Source organism: Antennarius striatus, chromosome 2 (assembly GCF_040054535.1).
Source record: "Antennarius striatus isolate MH-2024 chromosome 2, ASM4005453v1, whole genome shotgun sequence".
In the NCBI taxonomy this organism is placed as follows: Eukaryota; Metazoa; Chordata; class Actinopteri; order Lophiiformes; family Antennariidae; genus Antennarius; species Antennarius striatus.
Genome location: NC_090777.1, coordinates 21,377,458 through 21,403,645, shown reverse-complemented (window position 1 = coordinate 21,403,645; position 26,188 = coordinate 21,377,458). Strand labels below are relative to the sequence as shown.

At 38.3% G+C, this 26,188-nt stretch overlaps 1 protein-coding gene across 1 annotated transcript in view; it reads left to right on the top strand.

The window, feature by feature from the left end:
* LOC137611927 (chemokine-like protein TAFA-2) overlaps positions 1 to 25,221 on the top strand; it is an 80,468-nt gene extending 55,247 nt beyond the window's left edge. The window contains exons 3-5 of the mRNA XM_068340103.1: positions 14,002 to 14,151; positions 19,355 to 19,479; positions 24,392 to 25,221. Coding sequence (XP_068196204.1) covers positions 14,002 to 14,151; positions 19,355 to 19,479; positions 24,392 to 24,403 — 287 coding nt within the window. The 3' untranslated portion in view covers positions 24,404 to 25,221. The remainder of the gene's footprint in view (positions 1 to 14,001; positions 14,152 to 19,354; positions 19,480 to 24,391) is intronic.
* The last annotated feature ends 967 nt before the right edge of the window (positions 25,222 to 26,188 follow it).

The following is a 26,188-nucleotide window of genomic DNA, read 5'->3' as shown; positions in this document are numbered from 1 at the left end:
TTGAGACAATGATTTGAGAAAAGAAAGCACCGAAATGGTAGGCTAACAATGCAGGTGTGACATTATCCTATTGGACCGATAGTAATAGCCGATGAGAGGAGCTGATATCTCTATTGACACTGACAGCAGGAAATTAAGACTGAGCAAATGTATGTGTGAATGACATATGAGATATAATCTCCAGGTCAAAACATGCAAAGAAAATAGCCTTCCTGACTAAATATACTCTGGAGCTTCATTAACACTCCATTGATTTGTTCCTGTTTGTTGTTGAGGACTGATGTAATGAGGCAAAGGTAAGTGAAAAAAGTGTGGGTGGACAATGGGCCAATAGGGAATTTAATCAGGCCTCCCTCCCACACAGGTGTTTTCCACTTACCTTTGTTAATGAGATCTTCAGTAAGGTCATTTGTTCCTGCAACAGAAAAGATTGGCTTTGTTTCCATCTTCCTTGTCATCTACAGTTCACATATTTGGCCAACTTTGTTACCTTTAATGAACAGCTTTATCAACTTCATATAAAAAAACACTCCTTACATGAAAAACTCCATATGGTCCTTTAAAACAAATGGGCAGAGGTGTCACATTTCTGGAAGTGTGCTGGTTAACAGCTGATTAATTGATCATGCCTTCTCTGGTGTTGCTCCGTAGATAATGAGTGTTGTCTTTACTGACTCCGGCAAAAACATATCTAAATTTAGTTTCATTATCTCTTCTGTGCTATCTGCTCTAAGATGCTAGTCACTATGTATGAGAATAATGTAATGAGGTACAACAAAGCCACTGAAGATGTAAATCAAGTAGACGTTGTAAATGTCTATACACAGTACTTGTGAGATGATGCCTAAATACCAAACCCTTTTTAGGGATAGATTGTGGCTGTGAGGGTGTGTCAGGCCAATAGGCAGTGGAGATAATCAACATTATTTCATAGTATGTTTGTTTCTGGACTCGTTTGCCTATTTTGAGCTGTTTTGTCCTTAACCGCTCCTGAGTGGATGTTGGCTGTGCGTCTGTGAGTCTCTACCAGCGCTCATTTCCTTGTGTCCCTTGTCTGTAACACAAACATGACACTAACTAGCATGATTATGACTAGCAGCAACCCAGAAAGTTACAGGTTAAATAGAGTTTTTAATGATATTTTACAAATTTTCGTGTCAAGATTAACATGAAAATATGCCATGTGGAGAGGAAGAGGTGAAATCTAAAAATAATTCATTATAATTCATTGTATTTTTGTAGCTGGGTAGCCTGAATGAATATGATGAATGCATAAATGTTTTTTTAAAAAATAGACCTGAGTAATATTTCAATCAAAAGTTGAACTTGATTGCTGCACTTAACTGCACAAATGTGTTTTTCAAAGGTGCAGCAGGCAGGATGAAGTTTCATCTTGCTTTGCACTATTAGCTCAACAGTGGTGGTTCTTTGGTTTATTTCCTACAGAGTCGTAACAGAGACCAATCATTGCTCTGATACACTCTTTTTCTCTACCACCATCTACAGTAAGAGCAGACCGTGCTTTTTCTTTTCTTATACCATCTCTTTGCCTTTATCTGCCCTCTTTCTTTCCTCTCATCTTTCCACCTCTGGCTGTGCGATCACTAGGTCTCAGACACACCAGGGTTTCCCTTTCATACCGAGGCTTGGATGAGCGACAGAGAAAGGCAAGAGAGGAGAGGAATGAAAAGATGTAATGCTCTGTTCTGATGAATAGAGCTAGAGACAAAGTGCTGACACAACAGAAGAGGCTTCAGAAAGAGATGGATTTAACACACCAATCACAGACTAGCTCTCAGTGTGAAATGGTCAATTAAAATGACGGTAAAATTACTTATGTTTTAAATATGGATGCTTATCCAACAAATTAATTGCATAATTGAGTAATTATGTTACAACATCATTAAGTTTTAGCGTTCAGTTATCTAGCGTGCTCGTCTGTCACTGCTATCAGGTATAAAGAAAACAGAGTTTCCTTTATGAATGATTAAAATTGTGTTTTGGCGTTTGCACAGAAAGAAACTTAAATTAGTAATAATAATCATGGTTGTGACATCAAATCAAGTCATCATTCTGTAAATATTTCCCCTAATGAAACATCATTATTTAAGAATCCCTGCAGCTGAATATACTGTACAGTAGCCTCCACCTTTTCATCTTTGCCAAAGAAATTCTGATTCTTTTCTCATTTCTATTTTCCCTTATAGAACTCACCCAACAATGTTTTATGTTTTGAGAAGTAAAGAGCACAGTCACACCACAGAATCATGTGCTGATGGCTAATCATGCATCCTCATAAACTATGTTATGCTGGAAGCTAGCTGCAAAAGCTCAAACTTCTGTGGTGTGCAGTAATTCTTTCGGTGTTTTACCTCAGCAGAGCTGGGTCTTATAAAATTAGACGGTCCAACATGCTTAATACGATAGTTTCTTTTGAAGTGGTGTAAATTTGCAAGTCAAAGTTCATCAAAATTTAACTGTACATCAAAGCAACATGCAAATATGTTTCACCCAGGAAGTAAATTCATTAATCGCAGGGATATAAATGAAATTGTCCTGTTACCTCACCGGAGTATCATCATCATTCTTTCTCCTGTATTCCATTCCTACGCTTAATGACAGAGAAATTTATTTGCCACTCAAAATGCGCTCTTTCATGGATTAGCTACAGCGTTCAACAATCATGCCCCAAATAATTTTTAATTCATGCATATGTAAGTCCTTAATCTCTACCTTTTTCTCTTCTCCAGAAAAGCCACACAAATCATCAGACCTGAAGCATCTGCGCTATTGTGGGCTCTGAGTTGCCTGGAGGAGTATGTTATAACATATTAGGCTGTCCGGTCTTTCACAGAGAGTAAACGTGCAGATAGCAAGTCATTTATCTAAATCTGTGAAACGACAGCGCCGCAACAGAGCGACATAAATAACAACTATAAGTCATGTACAGACACACATATTGTTAAAGTGAAATACGTGGAGCTCGACGTTTATGAGTGTCTGTTCTTTGATAGGAAGTGAATTCAGACAGAATGAAATCATCATCAACATGGCCGCTGTGCTATAGATCTCTCTTCACCAGTCTGTTCGCAGAATGACAGAGAAGAAAACTGAAGAAGGGGGGCGTTCAAAAAGACAGGTGGAGAGACAAGGAGAGCGATGCCAGCCTCATTCAAAGAAATGAAAAGCGGTTGGCAGAGCTCTCAGCTCCCCCACAATAATATAGATTAGAAAGCTCTGTAGGAGGGGGAAATGATGCCGATACTACCATACACTGGATTGGTTTCTAACCACAGGGAAAGACTGGAATTGGAAGGTGGGAGTGGAACAAGGAGACAGAAATACGGATGAGTAAGGAGACCAGGCCGTTCTCCAAAGGCTGGTGTCAACTCCAGTCAGCGGTTAACAATTAACAAAGGGTTAAAACATGTAGCTTTCATGCATGCATGAACCCACTTACGCACACACACACACATACGCAGACACACACTCCCACAGGTTAATGACCTAGTGGTAATGTTGTGTTAATACATCAGAGCATATTAACAATTTATACCCATCTCACTGCCCTCATATCTCGCCTGAAGCACAAATTAGTACAAATTGTATACAGAGGGGTGGCGATGACGATACTGTCGGGGATGTACTCGCGTGTAAAGACACCACATGCGTCACCAGGCCAACCATGTCACATAAACTAATATCTTGTTTGACGCAGGAGGACGGAGGTGTTGATGTGCCTCATTAAAACTGCGTGGAGATCAGAAGTGAAAGGCTGTATGAGACACGAGCTATTCCCATATTAGTGACGACGATTAGTCCAGGGATGGATGGATGGATGGATGGATGTATATCCTAAATTAAACAATTTCTTAATTTGTCAGGGTTAAATGAGAACCCGCTGCTGTACCAGGCGTAAAGAGAGATGTAAAAGCAAGCAGAAAAAGATGTCACGAGAGTATTTTAATCCTAAGGTTGTTTTTGGATCAAGAGAATGTTGGCAAGACACATTTTCTAACAGGAGAATTTTTCTTGGAGATCCTCCACAGCATTGTTTTTCATTTCAAAACTCAGTTTGGATGAGCCAGATCCAAGTGTTTCTTTCTCTCTGTTACACTTTTTATTTCTGTCACAATGTGAGCAGGAACTGCTGCTGTGAGCAAGCAATTGTGGTCACTCAATTTCTCAGGCACGCTTACTTGAGGAACGGTCTGTGATTGCAGTAGGTGTGAGAATGCTGTGAAGAGAAGCTTTAGTCGGCAGTCTGCTGTTTTTTGTACGCGGAGGCAAGTTTTATGGCAGATGTTTAAATTTTCATTGCCTTCCTCCGTTTCTGTCTGTGCAAACAAACGGTTCCATTCCATTCCCTGTTTCATCTGCACATCTGTGCAATATGTCTGCTGAAGTGATTTTTGATGAGTCGTGTATTTACTGTTTTTAATTATCTTTTATTGAATGTGTGTTGAGAATGCTCTCCTAAGAAGAAAGACAACATCAGTTATTTTATGCAATGCTGCATAGCAATATATATATATATATATATATATATATATATATATATATATATACACACACACACACACACACACACACACACACACACACACACACATATATATATATACATTACAGCATCAGAAACCTCTGCTGAAGCCTTCAATGATCACCTAACCTCAACCAAGAAGCTGCTGTTTCAATTCCAATGGATTTTACAATAACAGCGTATCAAATTACACATCGATTGAGGCTGATTGTTGTAATGAACCCGCAGAGAATATTAGGACTACAATCTGCAGCTCTCCTCAGTCTTTAACATATGTTTCTTCATTTATCATTATTATTATTATTATTATTATTATTATTATTATTATTATTATTATTACGCTATCTTAATAATTGGCAGCCCAATATTCAGTGTAGTCTGTAATAACCTGCACTCTTAACAATTCACATGTTGCCATTCTTCTAAAATAGGCTTGTGTCATGCTCTCTTTCTTCTTTTTCCTGGTCTCAAAGGTTAAGATACCATGGAGAGACATCAGTGTGAGGAGAGGAGTCAAGCCCATCAGGGGGTTGCCATTGATCAGTCCAGTCATGGCCACACACACACACACACACACACACACAAACACACACACTCACAACCCCCCCCCCCCCCTTCACTCCAGGGACAGCGAAGTCCAAAAGGAATTGAAAGTAGAAGCAATGATAAAGTATGTTGATTCCAGCTGGTGCGACTTTACCTTTTTCTCATAAAACAGATGCATTTTTGTTCCCTGTATGTTTTTTTTTTTTTTGTATCATCCTGTAACCTTTAAATCATTATGTAAACATGGTGTATATGAGAGAGAGTAGAGATGTTGCTGTAGACCGGCTGAAAGGATTCAGCAGCGGTGACTTGTAGTCAACTGTGCGTGCCTCCCTTTCTCTCAATGCTAATTTTCTTGGCAGGTTCTTAAACAGAATTTTAATTTGCTCTGTGTTTATGATTCATGCAGAATGGTAGCATCTCAGAGGCCAATGTAATCTAATTATTAACACAAATACATGGACGTGTGTGCACTGATGGGCACACACACATGCACTAAGACAAGTACATTGTAATCTAATTAACTTGGCAAGTATTCTGAACTCATTTTCCACTTAAAATATGTTCTTTGTGAAAAGAACACTGTGGGCCTTGGGGAAATTAATATGTGTAGATACTAAATATGTTATTTTTATTGAGCATCTGTATATGTACCGTGTTTAGTGTTTGAAGCATTTTCACATCGTTGGAGTGGGCTGGAGGGGTAGGGTTTTCTTTTTAATCGTACAACATAAATGCTTAAATGTTAGTCAATTCAACATGTATTATTACACATTTGCTTTTCTCAACTTCAGAGCATTGTTTAAAACTGAATTTATGGTGTGGTTTTAAGTGACCCCAAAGTGTACTTTTTTAGGATTCTTTACCATTTTGAAATGGATGTAGATACAAGATTTTATCTGCTTAGTTCATGAATAATAGTGATCAAAATAGTTTAAATTCATTGAGCTCATAGGAAATTAGATTAGATTGATTTAGTTCAGGTGTCAAATTAACCTTCGAAAGTCACTGATCTAATTCTGAACACCATTAGTGGAAGATAGTTTTCTTAGAAAGCTATCAAACTAATAGCGATACCAATGTGATCCCAGATTCTAGGGGCAGATTTTTATAACCAAGAGGCACATTATGAGCACCACACTATCATTTGTCTGTTGGTTTTAGGTGTCATCATGGGGAAACTGAGCTGTCTTGGTGGGTTAAGGCTCACTGAATGATGTCTAGAAAGGCAATTATTTTAATGCCCTGTAAATAAATTCACACATTAACGTAGTCTTCATTTCTTAGATTTATATTCATTGTAAAAATAAAACAGTGTAAAAATTTTCATAAATAAATGAGACGTCTATTCAGCATTTAAATACTGCTGTCTTTCAGTTATAAGAAAACACAGTTAAATGGCCATTAGAATTCAGATTCTTTATTTTGTCAGGTAAATGGTTATTTAGAGTACAGACATGCTGAAGTCAGTGTTGTCCTCTGATGATGCTGTTGGCACTGTTTTTTTCTTTCTACCTTAAAAAATGTGATGAATGATAAACAATTGAATGAATGGATGAGCTTCTTTTTTTTTAGATTCTTGCTAATAAGGCACTTTCTCACCTTTGCCTCTTGTATTTGTTTGTGTGAGAGAGACACGGGTGGGTTTTTATGTCTGACTTTAGGATTCGGAAAGTGTGAAGTAAAAATTGTGTGGTTCTGTAATAGAAAAACCAGAGTCTAGTACAAGAGTACGACAGACCCATGTTCAAATGTGTTTTTATCTGTGAAAATAGCTGTCTTACAAAGTTTTTTAATCGTGATAAAACAATTATTTGTCATTAAAATAATTTCATTTTTCTTGCATACTTACTTTCCATATACAGTATTTCATGTGTGCATTTTTTATCATTTGAATAATTATTATCATTTATTATTGTCAATCATTGAGACAATGTTTGTCTATGTGTTCGTTCGTTGGTTCGTTAGTTTGTTAGTGGAATTAGGCATGAGTGATGAAATAAAATAGATGTTGTAGTGCTTTTGGTAGTAGTAATGACAGGAAAACTATGACTTATTTCATTTTTATCTTTGTGTCTGTATCATTGATCCATTGAGCATTCAAAGTCACACACATCAATATGTGTTGCAATGTTAAAAACATTTGCATCCCCTATTATGTGCACTCCAAAAATTTTACAGTCTGTCAAATGTCCACCCATCAAAGAAGTTTCGCAAAAGCCATCAGTTAGTTTTTATATGATCCTGCTGACAAACAGGTGCACAGACAAATGAAAGTAAGACCCTTGTTGGAGGTAACAGACAAGCCAATACCAGCTGATATTTTACTTTTACAGAGGATTTATAATTGAAAAAAACTTCCATTGCTATTATAATGGGGTGTTTGGCAGACACAGGAACAGTAACTATGGCGAGAAAAGGCTGAATTAGATGTATAAAAGAAGGTTTTGAATGTCTTATAGTTGTCCAAAAGAGCAGAGGAATTCAACCAATAAAGATGTAGTCAAGAAAAAGACTGAAGACCCTTCAGCGATTACAGTGAGTGAACTGCCATCCATCAATAAGCAAGGAAGTAGCAGAGATCTGCTGCAAATTATTTTCTCTATATTTGATGAATGTTAGCTACGTGTTATTGTAATGCAGACTGAATGTATATTTGTAAAAAAGAATCCAACACATTATCAGCGCTTAGCATTAAGCATAGGGATGAACTGATATTTTATTCCTCACTGCTTTGTGTTGTATTGTTTTAGAATTGGTAGTTAGGTTAACTGGATTTTTCTTCTTTTTCCTTCCAAGATTTTGTTAGCATTGGACGAAGAAGTTAAGTTGGCTTTTGCTTCATATTTTGGCCTTGTTTCAATCAGAAGTCAGGCTTTATTTGTAAGAAACTGTAACTAGTAGTTACAGTTATGCTGGCATTGCTGAAAGACGTAATGTTAACTGAGTCAGATTAGAAAAGCAGCTGAAAAAAGTTTATGTGAATGTCTTGAAGGAAATGGTACAAATTTAATCTTAGTGCCATGGCCACTTTTTGTTTTTACTTGTGGCTGTTTTTAATCTTTTTCAAAAGGGAAATGAAGATTGAAATTCTACTGGTCACATTTGAAAAGGAGAGTTATGTAATTCTAATATTCAACTAGTGGCCAATTCCACATGTTCAAATCTGTAGTTGTGCATGAACCTGGAAAATAATCCATTCAAATTTTCATAGATTTTAATATTGATGCAGTGGGCATCCCTAGTTGTAAGAAGGATATTTGAAAAAGTGACCTGGTGAGAGTAAGAGTGCTATCGATGATTTGTGTGTGGCTATAAATACTCACACAAATAGACACCCACAGACATGCACACACACACACACACACACACACACACACACACACACACACACACACACACACACACACACACACACACACACACACACACACACACACACAAACGCACAACACACACAGAGCTCCTGGTCGTTCAGACTCAGGGCAATCTGTCCATCTGTTATTCTGTCAGTAGCATGTCATCCTTAGTAAATGGCCTTAACAACCACTACTGGAGAGGCGGTAATAACAAGTCCTCATGCCATGAAGAAAGAAGGGAAGGAGGGGTTTTCAAGAAGGAGAGATACATCAACAGAGGGAAGGAAAGAAACATGGTGAGCGAAATCATCATTGATGGTGTAAAAAATTCTTAGATTTCGCCTCCGATTGAGGATAATGATTTGCTGCCCTGCTGAGTTTGGTGTGCAAAGCTAAGAGCAAGAGAGCATGGAGCAAAAATGGGGTACCAGAGTGGCTAAGAGAGATTGTGAAAAGGATGGGTCATTTATGAAATAGCAGTGGGATGAGGTGAGACGGATAAATGAATTGAGTAGGAGGAAGAAAAGAGAGGACAAGATGGAGGCAGATTTTAATGGAGATGTGAAGCTGGAAAGATGAATCCAAAGCAGCACAGAATATCATACTAGCATCATCCTTGTAACATATTTTGTGGCAGGATATGTAATGTCAAATCATGCAAAGGAAAAGGCATCATGCTTAATCTGTTTCAATGTGATCTTTTTGGCTGCTTTAATTTTCCATGTACTGTAAATTAAGCAGACTTTTTAACATGATAACAGTTGTTGGATTACATTTATTACCTCATTGGATGCTCCCTGTAAGATGTGAGCATCTTAAAAAAATTTTTTTTTAAAAACTTGAATTTTAACTCACATAAACGCTAAAAAATATACTTAAAGATGTCAGCAAGGGAAACTGAACTTATTTGCTTGGGATCTGACCGTCTTGACTGTCGTGACAGCCAGTCTGACACGATCATGAGACCAATAATGATTACATCGCGATTATGTCCTCCACTGGGTGGCAGTGGCTCAGTGGTAGAGCTGGTGGTAGGGCAGGTCATCCAATGTTCTAAGATTGGTGGTTCGATTTCTGCTCCCGCCCAAACAAAATACACCCTGATGATAGGAGGTGTCAGCTCACCTCCGGAGCACTACCAAGGCGCCCTTGAGCACTCTACCCCCGATTGCATGCTTACAGGACCCCTTGTGTGTGGTTGTGTGTATTACAGTACACACTAATATGCATGTGTGATTGATCTACTAACATACTAGAGTGTGCATTCTTAATTTCTTTTCGGGGATTACAACAGTATATAAAAAAATATTTAAAAAACAAGGCTTTTACAAGTAGTTTCACTCTGTTTTCATATAAGGTATCTGTTGTATTCCACAGAATTTGACTGTAATTATTTTTTACCAGATCCAGTAATTATACCACAAAGTGCTTTCAATAGTGGTTAAAAAGTGGTTTAAGAATGTTAAATATTTAAATTCTTCTGTCACACAGCTCCATTTCACATGTTTATTTAACAATATGGTCCTTATTAAAGGGCTTCGTGAATTACCATCTATCAATATTAATAATAATTACATTTTAATGAACTTTTACTTTGCAGTAAAATCCTCTGCTCTGCATCACTGTTTGGATTAGTGCACTGTCATTCTCAGTAATGCTGAGTCAATTATTCCTGTCAGAGTCGAGTCTAAATGAGCCGATGTTTGTGTGTGTGGGGGTGGGGGGTGGGGGTGGGGGCGTGGAATTAAGATTTCTGGATCTGTAAACACCTAATAACTTTAGCAGCCTTGTGTACACACAGGTCAGTCTCATCCATCCTTTTCCACTTATCTTTATTTTTAAAAACCCTCTAAATTTGGCATCTCAGGATGTTTTATAGCAACTGTTGCTAAAAACTGGTTTAATATTGAGACGATTCCCTGATGCATGCCTTATTTGACCTGGGATGATTTTTCTGATGAATTCTATTCAGTGCAGAGTCCTTTGTAAATATGTTTTTGTCCATACATCTCTAATCCGTACATCGTGGCTGGCATCACTTCTGTCTTATACACTTTGTCTTTAATTCTAGTTGAGTCTCTTCTGTCACATAAGACACCTAACACTATCCTCAATCCATTTCAGCCTTCATGGATCCGTTTCTTCACATCCTTACCAAATTTACTTTGTACTGTTCACTCCAAGTATTTAAAGTCTTCCACCATTGTTATTTCTTCTCCCTGTAGCCTCACTCTTCCTTCTCCAATCCTCTCATTTATGCGTAAACCTTCTGTCTTACTTTGGCTAATCTTCATTCCTCTCCACTCCAAGGCATTCTGCCACCTCTAGAAATGTTCCTCCACCTCCTCCCTGTTTTCACTACAGATCAAATGTCATCTGTGGACATCATCCATCACCACTGCAAACAGGAAGTGGCTCAGAGCTGAACCCTGATCAGTCTCACCTCTACCTTGAACTTCTCTGTCACACCTGCAGCACATCTCACTACTGTTGTACTGCCCTCATACATGTCCTGTACTATTCTAACACACTTCTCTGCCATTCCAGACTTCCTCATGCAGTACCACACGTCCTCTCTGGGTAACCTGTCATAGGCTTTCTCTTTCTCTACAGACACAATGTAGCTCCTTCTGACCTTGTCTGTACTTCTCCATCAACAGCCTCAAGGCAAATAATGCATCTGTGGTACTCCTTCTAGGCATGAAACCATATTGTTGCTCACAAACACGCACTTTTGTCCTGAGTCTAGCCTCAACTACTTGTTCCAACAACGTCGTTGTGTGACTCATCAACTTAATCCCCCTATAGTTCCCACAACTCTGCACAACACCTTTGTTCTTAAAATTGGGCATGAGCACACTCTTCCTGCATTCCTTGAGCATCTTCTCACCTGCTAAATTTCTGTTGGAACAACCTGTTCAAAAACTCCACAGCTACCTCTGCTAGATGTCCCCATACCTCTACAGGAATGTCATCCAGAACAACTGCCTTCCTTCTTCATCTTCTTTATGCCTTTCGAACGTCACTCTTGTTAATCTCTGCTACAAGCTTACATACTGTACGTACTGTCACACGTTAATTTTCTTTGTGAACATCTTTAATTGCGACTCACGTTTGTCCATCACACGCATGTTAAGTTATGGTTAAATCTGCCATCAGTCAATATGACATGTACAGTATGCTTTGCTTCTCAATCGTGTGTGTGTGTGTGTGTGTGTGTGTGTGTGTGTGTGTGTGTGTGTGTGTGTGTGTGTGTGTACGTGTGTGTGTGGGCATATATGTGTGTGAGAGAGAGAATTTGATGTTTTTCTAGTGTGTAGTTGCTGTATAGTATTCATGAAAAAAAAGAATAAAGGAAATATTTCACTTTTTGTAATGTTAGGGTCACTCCAAGAAAAGATAAATAGCAAGCTGAAGAAAATATATCAGCAATCTTCAGAGGCTTCAATGTGCATTTCATCCACAGGTCTTAAATGCTGGAGAGAATGCACAACTCAGTGTAAATTTTATTTATTAATTTTTAGAATAATCCTCTGACCTTGTCATTTAGAAGCTGTTTGAGGAGATCACACAAAAAACATGAAATGAAATACGATTTTAAAAAATTTGAATGAATCTATACATTTCTGCCCTGCAATGTGCTGGTGATGCGTTCAAGGTGTACATTGCCTTTCACGTTCTGAAATAATGATTGTCTCATCTTCAAGATGAGATAACTGGATGGATGTTACATTTCTGTCGAAAATAATAATAATTTTTTAAGTGGTGCAAGTGCCAAAAAGTCAAAATGATTAAAACACAGACATTTCAAGGCAAACTGGTCATTATATGTCATGAAACTTGACATTTTGTCACGTATAAAAAACACGTAATAACCAGAAAAATAACTGAGACCTTGTGGGGATCATAAAAGTGTGGCTTAAGTGTGGAAAATAGATAAAAGTGGAGCAGTCACCAAAGTCATAGATTCAGAAAGAATCATTCTCTGGGGAGCACTAAAGTCCACAACAACTTTAATTTCACAGCATCCCAGCGAAGAAATACAATACTGGAACAGTTCACTATTTGACCCGGAGCTGATGTCAGATTACATGTGGATATTTCTTTTGTACGGACGTGACTCTGTTTGATGGAGATGATGATAAACCAGAGAGCAGGGCATCACCAGGACCCGTTCTCTAGGGGCAATAAATATAGTGGCAATCTGGATAGTAGTTGATGAGATATCATTCTGTGGACCAAAGTGTTGGATTTATGGGCAGACAGATGGACGGATCAATCAACCAGCATGACTGTTCTTTGGGCGCCACTACTATTGGAGCAAAAGGAGAAACCAGAGGACGTAAAAGAAGTGCAAGAGACAGACGCAGTGGGCGAGATATTTGAGTGTGTTTTTTGCGCAGCTATTAATTGGACTGGGCTTTGCGAGATTGCTGCTTTGTTTTTTGTTTTTTGTTCTTATTAACAGCAAATTATGAACTGTCAAATCTCAGTTAGTCTGTTTAACATATTACACATGCATATTTACACTGTACAAACTGCTCTCTTATTGGGTATTTTACTGTATCTGAGGAAAAGCCGGTTGACTTGAGCGATCTTTGATTATGGAGTGTTACCTCTCTTAAATGATTGAAAGGACTTCTATCCTTGAGGAGAAATCCTTGTTAATTAACTGAATGAAGTGTGTGCATAGATTTACACACCAAAAAATAATAGCTATAGGAGAAGTGAAGGGATTTCCTATATCCACTCAATTGATATCAACTAATAATATAATATAAAGAATTTAAGTAATGTGGAATTAATTATGATCACATCAGTGTATTATAATAGAAACATTGGTTGATTTTCTCTATTTCTATATTTAATTCCCAGTGTGATGCAGGACCGCTTCATATTTGTTAGGGTGTAGTTTTACATCAGCAGCCGTGGGACTCCATCAGAATTCTGTAATGTCTGAAATTTGTATCCTTAACACAAAATAGGAAATTTGTATAAACTTGCGTCAATACAGAAATAGAGAATCCATATTCATAGAATGATGATTTTGGTTGTTAATTATATACTGCTCTTCTGCATCTCAGGGCCATCTGATAATAGTGTCATAATCATGACGGATTGCCCTTTCAGAACACTTGATTATTCAGTCTGATGTGATGTTCAAGCTACCATTTTTCCTAGCTTTGTTGCAATGACTCACACATCTGTGAGTTGCATATATAAATAAATTAAAACACAACTAACCTTTATATCTGTATTGAATAGATGACAACTTATACATAATCCCATCCATAAAGGTTTCATTGATTATATTTTCAACAGAGTCCAACCCCACATCCTATGGAAAGGCTTGGAAAAAAAAAGACTTTGGCTGTGATCTATTGCTGTAAAGGAAGGCTTCTGAATAAATTAATGTTGACAATTAATATATTGTGTAATGTTTAATCTTTTGTTGGGTATCAAATGTTTTGTAGTGAGAGTCTTGTATATTAAACCGTCTATGTGTGTGTGCGTGCATGTGTGTGTGTGTGTGTGTGTGTTTCTCTCTATCAGTGCATGTGAAGGCGGGGACGTGTGAGGTGATCGCTGCCCATCGCTGCTGCAACAAGAACAAGATTGAGGAGAGATCTCAGACCGTCAAGTGTTCCTGCTTTCCAGGGCAGGTTGCTGGCACCACCCAGGCCATGCCGTCCTGTGTTGATGGTATGTAGCACAGCATTGTTTCAACATTCAATACTGTTTCCCGTGTTTCATAAATGGGATGCAGCATTTATTATGATTATCTGATAAGCAGTTCTAATGGAACATACTATATTCATAAAGCATGTTTTATTTAGATGGGTCACAGAGTTACAGAAAATACCAAAATCATTGTGAACGACACTGACCCAGGACTTGAGGTAAACAAGTCCCTGTCAGCAGCATTTCGCTAAAAAAAAGCAGAAAATCCTTGGGGGCTGGCTAAAAAGTCATCCAATGTATCACTGCCAGCTGACGAGTAACATCTAATCATATTCATGTGGCTGCACAGCACAACCGTTACAGTCCAATTCCCTTCAATGCGACCCTTTTGATATTCTCCCTCCACCATCCACTGTCCAAACCTCCAAATATGTGCTCTTTGCCTCATTTAAGTGCGATGTAATGTATATGCGTGTGTGTGTGTGTGTGTGTGTGTGTGTGTGTGTGTGTGTGTGTGTGTGTGTGTGTGTGTGTGTGTGTGTTGTTTGGGGCATGACCTGAATTTGCATTAGTTTTTCTGAGGCTCCCTCAAAGACTGGGACCTTCCCTACTAAATTATTAATCCATTTGCTTTTTTGAGAGGTTTTTCTGATGGTGACTTTACTATTTGATCTGATTATTCAATTTTGGTATCGACTATAACTTTTGATTGACTCTTGTGTTTGAACATTGTCACAAGACAATTCAGGCTGTTTCCTGACAGAATGATCCATGTTCTTGTCTTTTTTTTTTGGTTATTTTTTTTCTCCTGCACATCTTGCAGACACACAAACTCATGAGAAAGCCTTTGTGTGTCTATAAATATACAGCATGTAGCTCGAGAAAAGACCTGAGAAGAGCTTTCATTTAGTATTCTTTTGGCACATGCCTGTATACCTTACACAGCAGTCTCGACTGATATAATTCATACAAACATTTTAAGAGATGTATTTGTCACAGACTGTTTTCAAGACGGAAGAGATGTTTGAGGTGAAATGAAAAATCTGTTGCTGCACATTGAGAGACATGTCTGGGAGAACATGGATTCTTGTCCATCATCACAAATCATGCATTGCTAGGCCGCTGGAGTATCTAATCAACATTCAGAGACTTAGAGAAATACACAATTTTTCCCGTGACTTGCTGTTTGTGTTTACTTGGACACACAGCATGACAACAAAGCTAACATGATCAATCCTGGGATAACAAATTTAGCTTCATGGAATGTGACATTTTGCCACATGGCATTGCATCTTTTTAAGCTATATGTATGTAAACACAAAGTATACCGTGTGTATTTTATGTGAGCAATGTCAAAAAGGCAAGAGTAAACAGTGGACCCAGCAAACCTTTTGTGCCATCTTGAACACAAGAGTCAAGAGATTAAATTCTAACGTCTTCACGAGTCTTGCTTTAATATACATGCTGTGAGTTCAGATTGAAAGCTAGCTATATCTTTTTTTTTTGTGAGCAAAAAAGTGTGGGATAGTCCAAAGCTGTTAAGCACTGTTGACATGGGGAATGTAATCATGAGAAGCCGGACATGGAAATTGCATGTTGTGATGAATTCAGAACTGTTACCCATAAACCATTAAGGTAAAGGAAGCAGATAATTGACTCTTCTCTATAGTAAAATCCATATGGACTGTAGACCTGAGTGAGTAATTCCAATCACAGTGGTACCTCTACTTACGAAATTAATTGGTTCCGGAAGAAATTACGTAAGTAGAAAATTTCGTTAGGTAGAGACGCGTTTTCCATGCAAATGCCCTAATCCGTTCCAAACCCCCCAAAAATTCAGACATTTTATAAAGCATAAAAATGCTTCAAAACATGTAACAAATACATGTTATAATTAGATTATTACACAATAAATGAGAATTATGCATAATGTAAAAAACAAAGAATAGTGTAAAGAATAAAAATGATGGTCATTTACCTTTTAACTGCGGTCCCCATTGTTTTTTGCCCACTTTGGTTCATGCGCTCTTGCCTCACCATACTGAACAACAGAGTGAATTCCAGTCCTCCTTTTGAACTTCTCCAACCACCCACGCAATGCCTTAAACTCCTTAAACTTCCTTTAGTTTTAATAACGTGCTGATTGTTGATGTATTAAGGCCATATTCTTTGGCGAGATCAACCAAACGCATCCCTTTTTCATGCTTTTCTATTATCTCTTGCTTTGTTTGTGTGGACAAAAAACATCTTTTCTTCATCTTTTCTTTTCCTCTTTTCTCCGTCACTGTCTTGGGGTCAATAGTGAATACTCAAAAAGTTAATATATTTGCGTAAAACTATCAGAACACCTCATGGGTCGAGGACGCTGCATAGACACCTATCTAGCTACACACAGAGGTCCCTCTTAGCCAATGGGATGCTAGGTAATAGCCAATGGCAGAGCGTCTGTGTAGGTTCTCAGTTATCCAGGTCATGGTTATCCAAAGCTGTTTAAGCCAATCCACCGGACGTTAAAAAAGTTCTTAAAGACGTTTTGTCACTCATCCAAGAGACTTCTTATGTTCAGAACTGAAGAAGTCTCTTGGAGGAGAGATGAAACGTCTTCAAGAACTTTCTGTTGAGGCGTTTTGTAAGTAGAAAATTTTGTATGTAGAGACATTCGTAAGTAGAGGTACCACTGTATATACATGAAAATTAAACATAACAGATTCTAATCAAACATAGTAGCTTCGTAACTGAGAGGCAGAAGTGGAAAAAAAAAACTGTTGCATGGAGAAAGATTAAATCCCTCCTTCCATTACTGGAGTACTTCATCCAATGTTATGTGAACGTAACAAGACTCCACACTTGACCGTTAAGGGCCGATAGTGTAATCTACAGTGTGTTAGCATTCCGCCACAGCTTTTGTTGACAATAAATGAAAGGTTTAGTCTGTAGACTCAAATATAACATAGATGGATTATTGGATCTATAAAATAAAACAAATGTTCTGGCATCAGGTTATATCGTGTACAAAATAAAATGAAGTCTGAATAAAATAAACAAACCAGGAGATAGATTAAAGCTAATGCACTTTTGCTATTACTTGATGTAAATTTTAATTCCCAGCAGTGCAATTAGGGTAATTATGATCCAGGTACAATCTATAAATGATTTCTCTCTACAAAAACACTCGCACAGCATCAAGGTAACATGCAGTGTGAACCTTAATTCATGTTCATTAAAACTGAATATAAGCAACAACTGTTGTTTAAGCAAAATAGCTGAAACAACAGTTGTTGCTATGCTCTATTTATGGATGGATAGAGCAGTACATGATGTGTTTTACAGTTTCCTGATATACTTTCCTTTGATCAATAAGGTGACATCAAGTATACAGAGATAAAAATAGATACTCCTTAGTAACAAAAATAATTGGGAAGATGTAATGATCATAGATTACTTTCTGTGGTAAACCCCTACACATAAATAAACTTCCCACTCATCTTCAGACATTTTTTTAAAGAAAAAAAAAATCAACTTGTTTCTACAAAATAGCTTCTACAAGTTTAATAACTTTTTGAAAGCGGAAAACAATCACATTTTAATTAAAGACAATTTGCGACTTGATTTGTGATATTTTGTAACATGAGATAAAAACTGATATAATTACTGAGATATTACTGATATGTCTCACCTGTGTTAGTAATGGAAATGAGAAATATAATTTTATAGGATTTACAAGTGATATATTCACATCAGATCAAATTTAATCGCTTAGTTGAATGATGAGCAAACCCAAAAGACAAAAATGTTTGGTTTCACAACACACAAACAACAATAAGATGATAGCATATCAGTTGCTCCAGAGTAGAAGTGTAATTATTAGCTCTATCATTAATTTACTCTGACACTGCTCCTAGCTGCTGCGCGGTTGGCTTATTATGTTTTACCTTTGTCGCATTGTTTTTTTTCTGATACTATCTGCTTTCTTGTGGCTTCGGTTGACATGTATTACCACATATATTTAGTCTTTTGCAGGATTGCTCATGTGTTGAACAAATGGATTAAACTGGTAAAAAAGATTTATTTAGGTATGAAATAACAGATAAATTGCAGAAGTGCATCATTGAAGCCTTATTGCTAAACGTTGAAGGTCGAACTGTCGCGCCTTTATTCCCCACTGGTGTTAAAAGTTACAAAACTGTAATGGCCGCCTGTGTTCTGCCTCTGACCCCACAGTGAAACAACAACTGGTTTAATCAACATTTGTATAGAAGGAGGGAAATTGTGAGGCAGTTGGACAGAGTAGAGGTATGACTATGTCATGATAATGCTCATTTGGGCTCACTCTATATTTAATAAGTAAATACATTCATAGTAAATGATGTATCTGTCAATACTACCTATCTACACGCGTTCATCTTCAAGCTTCCAGGAAACAAGTACAATAAGAAATAAATTAGTACAGCATTCATACAGGAAACCCCATTTCCGTCCGTTTTTCATGTTGAGCATAATGGTGCTTTAAGAACTAAAAGCTAAAAGAATATAAACTGTAATAGGAAAATATCTTGAAAATAGGGCAACTTCTCAGGATGTAGATCAGCTGCTAAAGAAAGGGAAGGTGAAGCATCACACAAGATGCTAATGCTGCTGGTATGATGCACATACACACACACACACACACAGACACACACACACAAACACACACACGCACGCGCGCGCGCACACACACACACATACAGTAGAAGTAGAATGCTGCTGTTGTATTGTCTAAATATACAAAGGTGAGTGGTGATCCAGCATTACTGTACAATCTGCGTAAAATAGCTTTTGTTCCATTGAAGCTGGAAAATGTGGGATCATTAATAATTCAAACAAACAGAAAAAATTTATTTCCATCCATCAATGTTTTCAACATTGCATTTGTTTGCTTGAGGTTAGATTCGCTCTTTTTTAATTACAATTTACAATTAGAATAAAGGCTTCAACCTATCCTTTTTTTATGTGCTTGACACTTACCACTCATGTAACATTAAATGTACCCAAAATTTTAAAAAAAATAAAATGTTGGGGCAGTTTAAAATATTCATTAAATCTGTATGTTAACTTATATCTGGAAAATTCAAAGTTCACAAAAACCTGTGGTAGCACATTAAAACACCACATAATAACGCAAACACACATCAAGTCAAGCCCTTGTCAGCATGATCATCTGAGGTGCTCCTCTCTCCTCTTCCAGCCTCCATTGTAGCGCAGAAGTGGTGGTGTCAGATGCAGCCATGTATGGAAGGTGAGGAGTGTAAGGTTCTCCCGGACCTCACGGGATGGAGCTGCAGCACGGGCAACAAAGTCAAGACCACAAAGGTTTGTAGACACAGTCATCCTGTTCGATATCTGTCACACAAACTGTACACTGTCATACATGCACACACATGATCTCACCCACAACGCCCCCCACACTTCCAGCTCCACCCTAACTAGGTTGGAAAAAATAAATTTACCAATGGAATTAAATAAAGCACAATTATTTTTCTTATTATTACATCCTGCTTCAAAGCGGTGACGTATTATAATTGTCGGTGTTAGTCCGTCCGTCCGTTAGTCCACCAAATAACTTCGCCAATGTTGCAGATAGAAAGATGAAACAAAAACCACAATCGGGCGGCAAAGGGGATGAAAATGAGATGATGATCTTGACCTTGAGAAAATTAGGTCAAGGTCAAATGTCAACTTTTGTACGCTCATGAACCGGATAAGATAGAAAGACAAGGGAGAAGGCCAGTGTGAGTAACTCCACAAATCAAAGCTAGTGCTTTGATCCATGCAAGTAGGTCAGGGTAAAATTTTGAATTCAGGGGTGTCGCAGGATGTTGCAGTATCTGACTGTCTTGTTCTTGTTGTTCTTCTTTTACTTCTTCTTCCTCTTCTTCTGCTCTAACTCCTTCCTCTCCATTTGCTCTGTCCCTCACCCACCCTGACTAACTTCTTCTCAAAGAAGAAATCTGTGAATTAAAACATATTCTATTTATCTGTCTAAGAATTTACAAAGACAGCCTAACATAGATAATACAACTGTTTCATGACTTATAGGGAGCTACAGAAGATGCATCTTTTCATGCAAAATAATTTAATTGGTTCTCATACCCTGTTGAGGCATAGACTTATATCTTGTAATAGCCTCAACTGAAAGCACATCCATCTCATTTCCCCTCAAAGTAAAAAATAATGGGCTTCAGTTTTGGTGATTTTTCTGCTTGACAGCTTCAGCCTCCAGACCACTGTCAGGAAACACAGAATGTACTGGTATGTTTGCATTTGTCCAGGGCTGAAGTCTATTCTTACCTTGGGTATGAAACTGTTTTCTTTCCAGCAGGACAGGACTTCTCTTGGTTTTCTTGGCCACAGCTTTTAGTAGCTGATGCACCTTCCCCTTTTCCAGATGGAGAATTTACTGCTATCCTGGTCCTCTCATTCACATGAACCTGTTCAGTTCTTTCAGCCACATTAAATTATGAGTTACCACCTATTGAATGATTTTAAATTATTATTTTTTTTCGTGTTGTTTTCCTTCCTCACACTTTCTCACTGACTGCATCATCACAGAATCTCTGTGAACTACTGTGGAATGTGTGACTACTAGTTTCCAACATTTGCAAGAAATCAGTTTGTATGTGTACATTGGGCTTGTAATTAGTGTCGCAGAAGTATGTGTTTAAAGAGAACTTTGAGTTTAATACTCATACTGTTAAGCCCTGTCCCATTTTCTTCTCTTTTTTTCTCTCCAAATGATTCTCCTCTCAACCCATTTTGCCGTTTCTACTGTTCCATTCTGAAAATATTGGATCTAACATCAAAAAGACCCAAAAACAAGGCTAATAAGAACAAGGAACATAATATACTCCTCCCACCCCCTCACACACACACACACACACACACACACATACACACAAACTCACACATACACAGACAGAGAAAGAACATCTTTATTCCCATTACTGCCACTTGCCCTGCTTCCCTACATCTGACTGGCAAGCTATCTGACTCATTGCAACTCTACCTGGGAGGATTCACGATTGTCTTCGTATACTTTTACCCTCCACCATAAACTACTATATGTTGTGACCTAAGTTGAAATGTATTCTTTTAATTGCATTCTACATTTGTCTGTGTGCTTATGTAAGTCCTATTTCTTTCTGCTGATCCCTCATTGGCACCTGTTAGCGTCTCTTTAGTGACTTGACCTTAACCAGGCTCTTAGCAGTCTGTCATAGGAGAGGATTTGTGTGAGACTCACCTCACTGCCACTGTATGCTCCTGCTTCTAACCTTCATCCTTCTCTCTGCCTTCTCACCTTCCATTATTCATGGATGGATGCAGACCTTTGTTTTCTGCTTAAATAATTGATTGAAGGCATGGTTAGAGGAGGGAGAGTGCATCTGCTTGGGCAAAAGAGAGGCATGAGAAAAAGCTTAAGACACATGTGGTCTCCTCTCTCTCTCTCCATTTCACCGAAACACTCAGAGACAATTATTAAAAATTCCTTCCCTACTTTTCCTTCTGCTCACCTCTCACCTAGCAAAGAGGATCTCACCCACTCAAGTTACACTTTGTCCTTCCTTTACTTTCGGAGGCCCCACCTCTTCTTCTCACCCTGAAATAGTTTTCTGCTGTTCCAGTCAGAGCTAAAATTTCAGTCAGTTCTGTTTTGGAGTGTAGCTGAACCTTTAAAATTCCCCCTCTTACATCAAAAATAGACGAAGCCACAATAAATAGAATGTGACACAGGTACATGTTGTGGTAGGAACTGAGGAATAATTTTCTCAATATGTGAGTTCTTTTTTGAAGTTTTTCTGATCACATGCATTTAATTTGTAATTTTGTGAACAATACTCCATCCGAAGCTGTTTCAGAAAGGGTCTGTTTCATTATTGACTCTGTTTTGTAGTTATTTGAAAGTGCGCAAATATTTGCTGCCTCTTGCATTCAGGTCTTTGATCAATGATTTGTGAGAAGCTTGTGTGTGCATAGATACACAATGTGTGAGCATGATAGCTGCTGTATCTGCCTGATGATGAAAAGAGTGATATTTTTTTCTCCTGTGTTGTTTTGTACTGGGGTCAAGATGTGCCAACATCCAGATCAATAACATCGAACGTTCTCTTATAGTCCCATTAAGCTCCGCTCGTAAATTGAAATTGATGACAGAGTGAGAGGGAAAGAGGATGACAGAGAGACAGGAAGAGCAGCAAAAAGGAAGAAAGAGGCAAGATAGATGGATGAGAAAGGAAAAATAATAAGTAGAAAGTGTAGACGAAAGGCTTAGGGTAGATGTAATTGGTAAATAAAGCCAGGAAGATGGCACCTGAACACAAGGAACTGGAAATGGTCAGATGAGAAGGAGCTTGTGTTTGTGACAGGGGACACACACTCGGCAGGGCAGGAACACAAAGGAAGGTTTGGCACACTTGATCCTTCCTCCATCCATCCCTGGCTGGAAGCATAGGAAAAGAGGAAAGAAGGAGGGCAGAGGGTGGAGAGAGGGAGGGGATGGAAGACAGCTCGATAAATGCCAAATGATATCATATGGATTACAAGACAGACATGGCTGGGTTGCCAAACCACTGAGCTACAAGCCAAGTGTGTGCACATTTGCATCAATGCGCGTGTATTCACACTCATGCATTGACAACCAACACGACGCCTGCAGTGGATGCATGGTTCACTTCCTATATTGCTGACTTAGATCAACACCTTTCAGTCTGAGAGTACAATGAACTTCTTCAGGCAAAACATTCTGAGAGTGTTTTTCTCTTTGATAGAATAACAATGCAAATAATGAATGAAACCGTCTGTAATGTGATTTGATGCACAAGATGTGAATGAAGCATTGCCACGACAGGTTCTTTTGTCACAAAGTGTGTCATAAAGAGTATGTTCAATGTTCAAGGGGACACTTGCCGTGTGGCCTTCTGAGCAGTCTCCAGTTAGAGACAGTAAAAGCTTGTGATATAAGTAGGAGAAAATGTGGCACTCATGGGACCATAAAGGCCCATAAATACACATACTCTCGAGTGCTGCTTTTGTTCTGTGTCATCCAACTTCTAAGTACAGCACCTAAATATGCTTTCTAATTAGTTACTGATAGTGCCACCAACAGGCAAATTTAAGCCAGCGAGGGGTTGAACTCCTGAAGGGACTTTGAAGCATCTTAAAACATAACAGGCACAACAACTGAACGGTGTGTGTGTGTGTGTGTGTGTGTGTTTGTGTGCGTGCGTGCGTGCTTGCGTTTGTGTGTGGTGAACTGGCATGACAAAAAACACTCGCCTCCAGCCTCTTTGATCAGGCACAGGAGCAGATACCCGAAGGTAATGGGAACTAGCTCAGTAGAGACGGCCTGCAACCTCAGAGACCAGCTACATTAGAACTGTTTCAGGGCTGACATGAAGAAAATGCTCCTCTGAGCTCTCTCGGTAATGGCTGCCTTTCACTTTTTCACCAGGGTCTGACTCTCACAAGGAAAAACTGGAATACAAAAGGCATGCAGGAATAATACAATGGTCTTGGAGAGTCGGGTCCGTTATATTCCCAAGCATTGGCAGTTATACAGCAATTTGTGTCTGTTAGGTCATTACCTGGTTGGTGTCTCTAAACAGCTACCACCCCCCACCTTAAAAAACAACAACAAACAAACAAAGAAAGCAACCGGGATTGAAGAAAATGGAAGGATAGATGGACAAGATAAAGAGACCATGTGATTAGAGCAGCTGTCAGGCAAACAGGAAAATGACAGGGCAGTGGGCCAGGTGCTGAGACATTGTGCTGACTGTCATGACTCACGCTGTGTCTACTTCAGGCTCTTGGTATAAGAGTTGACCAAATTTTTGAAGCAGAAGCAAATTCTGGATCATTTTAGTCTTTTTTTATATATATATAACTTCTCAGGTGTGGATAACTCATGATGTTTCTCTGTTAATCCAGATTTGTGAGATTAAAATTGAAATGTTAAGATGGCACACTGCGTTTGGTAAACATGTGGTAACTGAGATGGTTAAACCAATGACATTTCCACCACTGTGATTTAAAATCACTTAGAAGAGTTTCACTTACTTGTGAGAGAGAAAGGGTTGGGAACCAAGTTAAGAAATGCCATCATGGTGTTGTAAACGCTTGCGTTGTTTGTTGTGTGGTTGGCCATTGAGTTGATATTATGTGTTGACAACACTTTTTTTTGCCAGAGTGACTGAATGGTAAACTCATTCTCTCCCTGTTCCAGGTGACCCGATAGTCCATGTCAAGAAGAGTAGAACACAACAGTGGTGGAGTTCTTTACACAGCACAGTGGACCCACCAGTGGGGAGGACACACACTCAGATGGACTTCAATGGGAAACCAGTCATTGTTTCATTGTTATGTGGATACAGTGGCTAAAGAGAAAAGACTCTGACACTGTCTTCGATCACCTTGCACACAACAGCGGGTCGTTGATCCTATACAGAAGGGGACTGCATCACCCACAATCCTTTACTGCTACTACAAATAACAACTTGAGAAAAGTGAACTGCTATTTAACAGCACAGAATTAGATGACGAAAAACATTGATTACAACAATCTGTATTCTCCATGTTTCTTCTAGAGCTTAGCTGTGTTCCATATGCATACTGGGAATAAAAAGGATCTGGATTTCAGACAATGTCCGTCTGTACAAACGGAGCAGCGACAACAAAAACATAGAATGGATGAAGTATGGCTGGTGTAGTCTGAATGACACATTTAAATTTAACCGTGCCACATAAGATAAACTTGATGCTGTTGAAATGTTTCTTGGATCTAAACCTGAAGCTTTTTCCTTTTTTCAGATGTTACCAACATCAGAATATTTTACCTTTAACAGTTTGTGGCTTACCACATGCCATTTTTTAAAATGGAGAGGCAGTTTGTCAGTCTTATATATATATATACATACATATATTTTTTTTGTTCTTGTTTTTGTTTTGTTATCTGGAAAATACTTTCAGGGGTGAAGTTAGACTAATACCAAGTAGATGTTATGGTATATTGAAACATGTAAACGTGTAAAAAAATAAATAAATCCATGAAATCAGTGGGGCTGAAAATAAATTAATGATCTAATGGTTTTAATATCTGTGTTTTTAAACGCCTGTTAACCGCTACTGAGTACATGTGTCAGTATTATATGAAATGAATAAAACCTTTGGAAAGAAAAAAATTAAGACCTGCATTTTATTTATTCCTGACATTCAACCTTGCGGGGCTGTCTCACTGCACACCACATGTAAAAATGTTCAAGTCATAATAAAAATATTTCAAAAAATATTGAATGAATATTGAAAAATGTGGAATTATTGCTCAAATGAGCAATAAATGCCCAGGAAAAAAAGACGTCAGTTTGAATCGAGATCAAATACAGCGAGAAACTTAAAAGAATGTATAACTCCTGTTGCTTTTGTGTCACTTTCTTGTTAATTTAAAACTTTGTCACATTTATTTTCTGTACCAAACACGCTGCGCTAAGCAGTGACAGCTGTTTTATAAGAGACGGAATACATACCATTTGTCTTCAGGCCATTGCTGTGGTAAATCATTTCTCAGCTGGTCAGCATTCAGACAATAACATCTGCTTACGTCTGTGTAATTAAGAATGGATGGACTCATATGCATCACACAGAGATCATGTAGAGATAATGAGAGGCAAGATGTAACAAGAACATAGCACGTTAGTTTTTCCCATGAACCCCATTTAGAGGAGGTAGTAAGCATAAAAGTGTATTATATGACGACTCTTCACAATTCATTCAACAGCAAGTGCAGGGTTATTTGTATTATCACTGTCACTGATATATCGTCATTGCTTAAGAACCATATTGTATGTACATCAAATAAATATGCTGTCCTGTCAGAATAAATGTCTTCAAGCACACTTGAACCGGACCAAGTAGCACAGAAAGAGTCCTAATGCAGTGGCTGAACCTGGCTCAATGGATTCTCACAGAAACATGACCAGCACCTTTCTAACAGGAAGTGAGTGAAGGAGCTATGTATTGTGCTGTA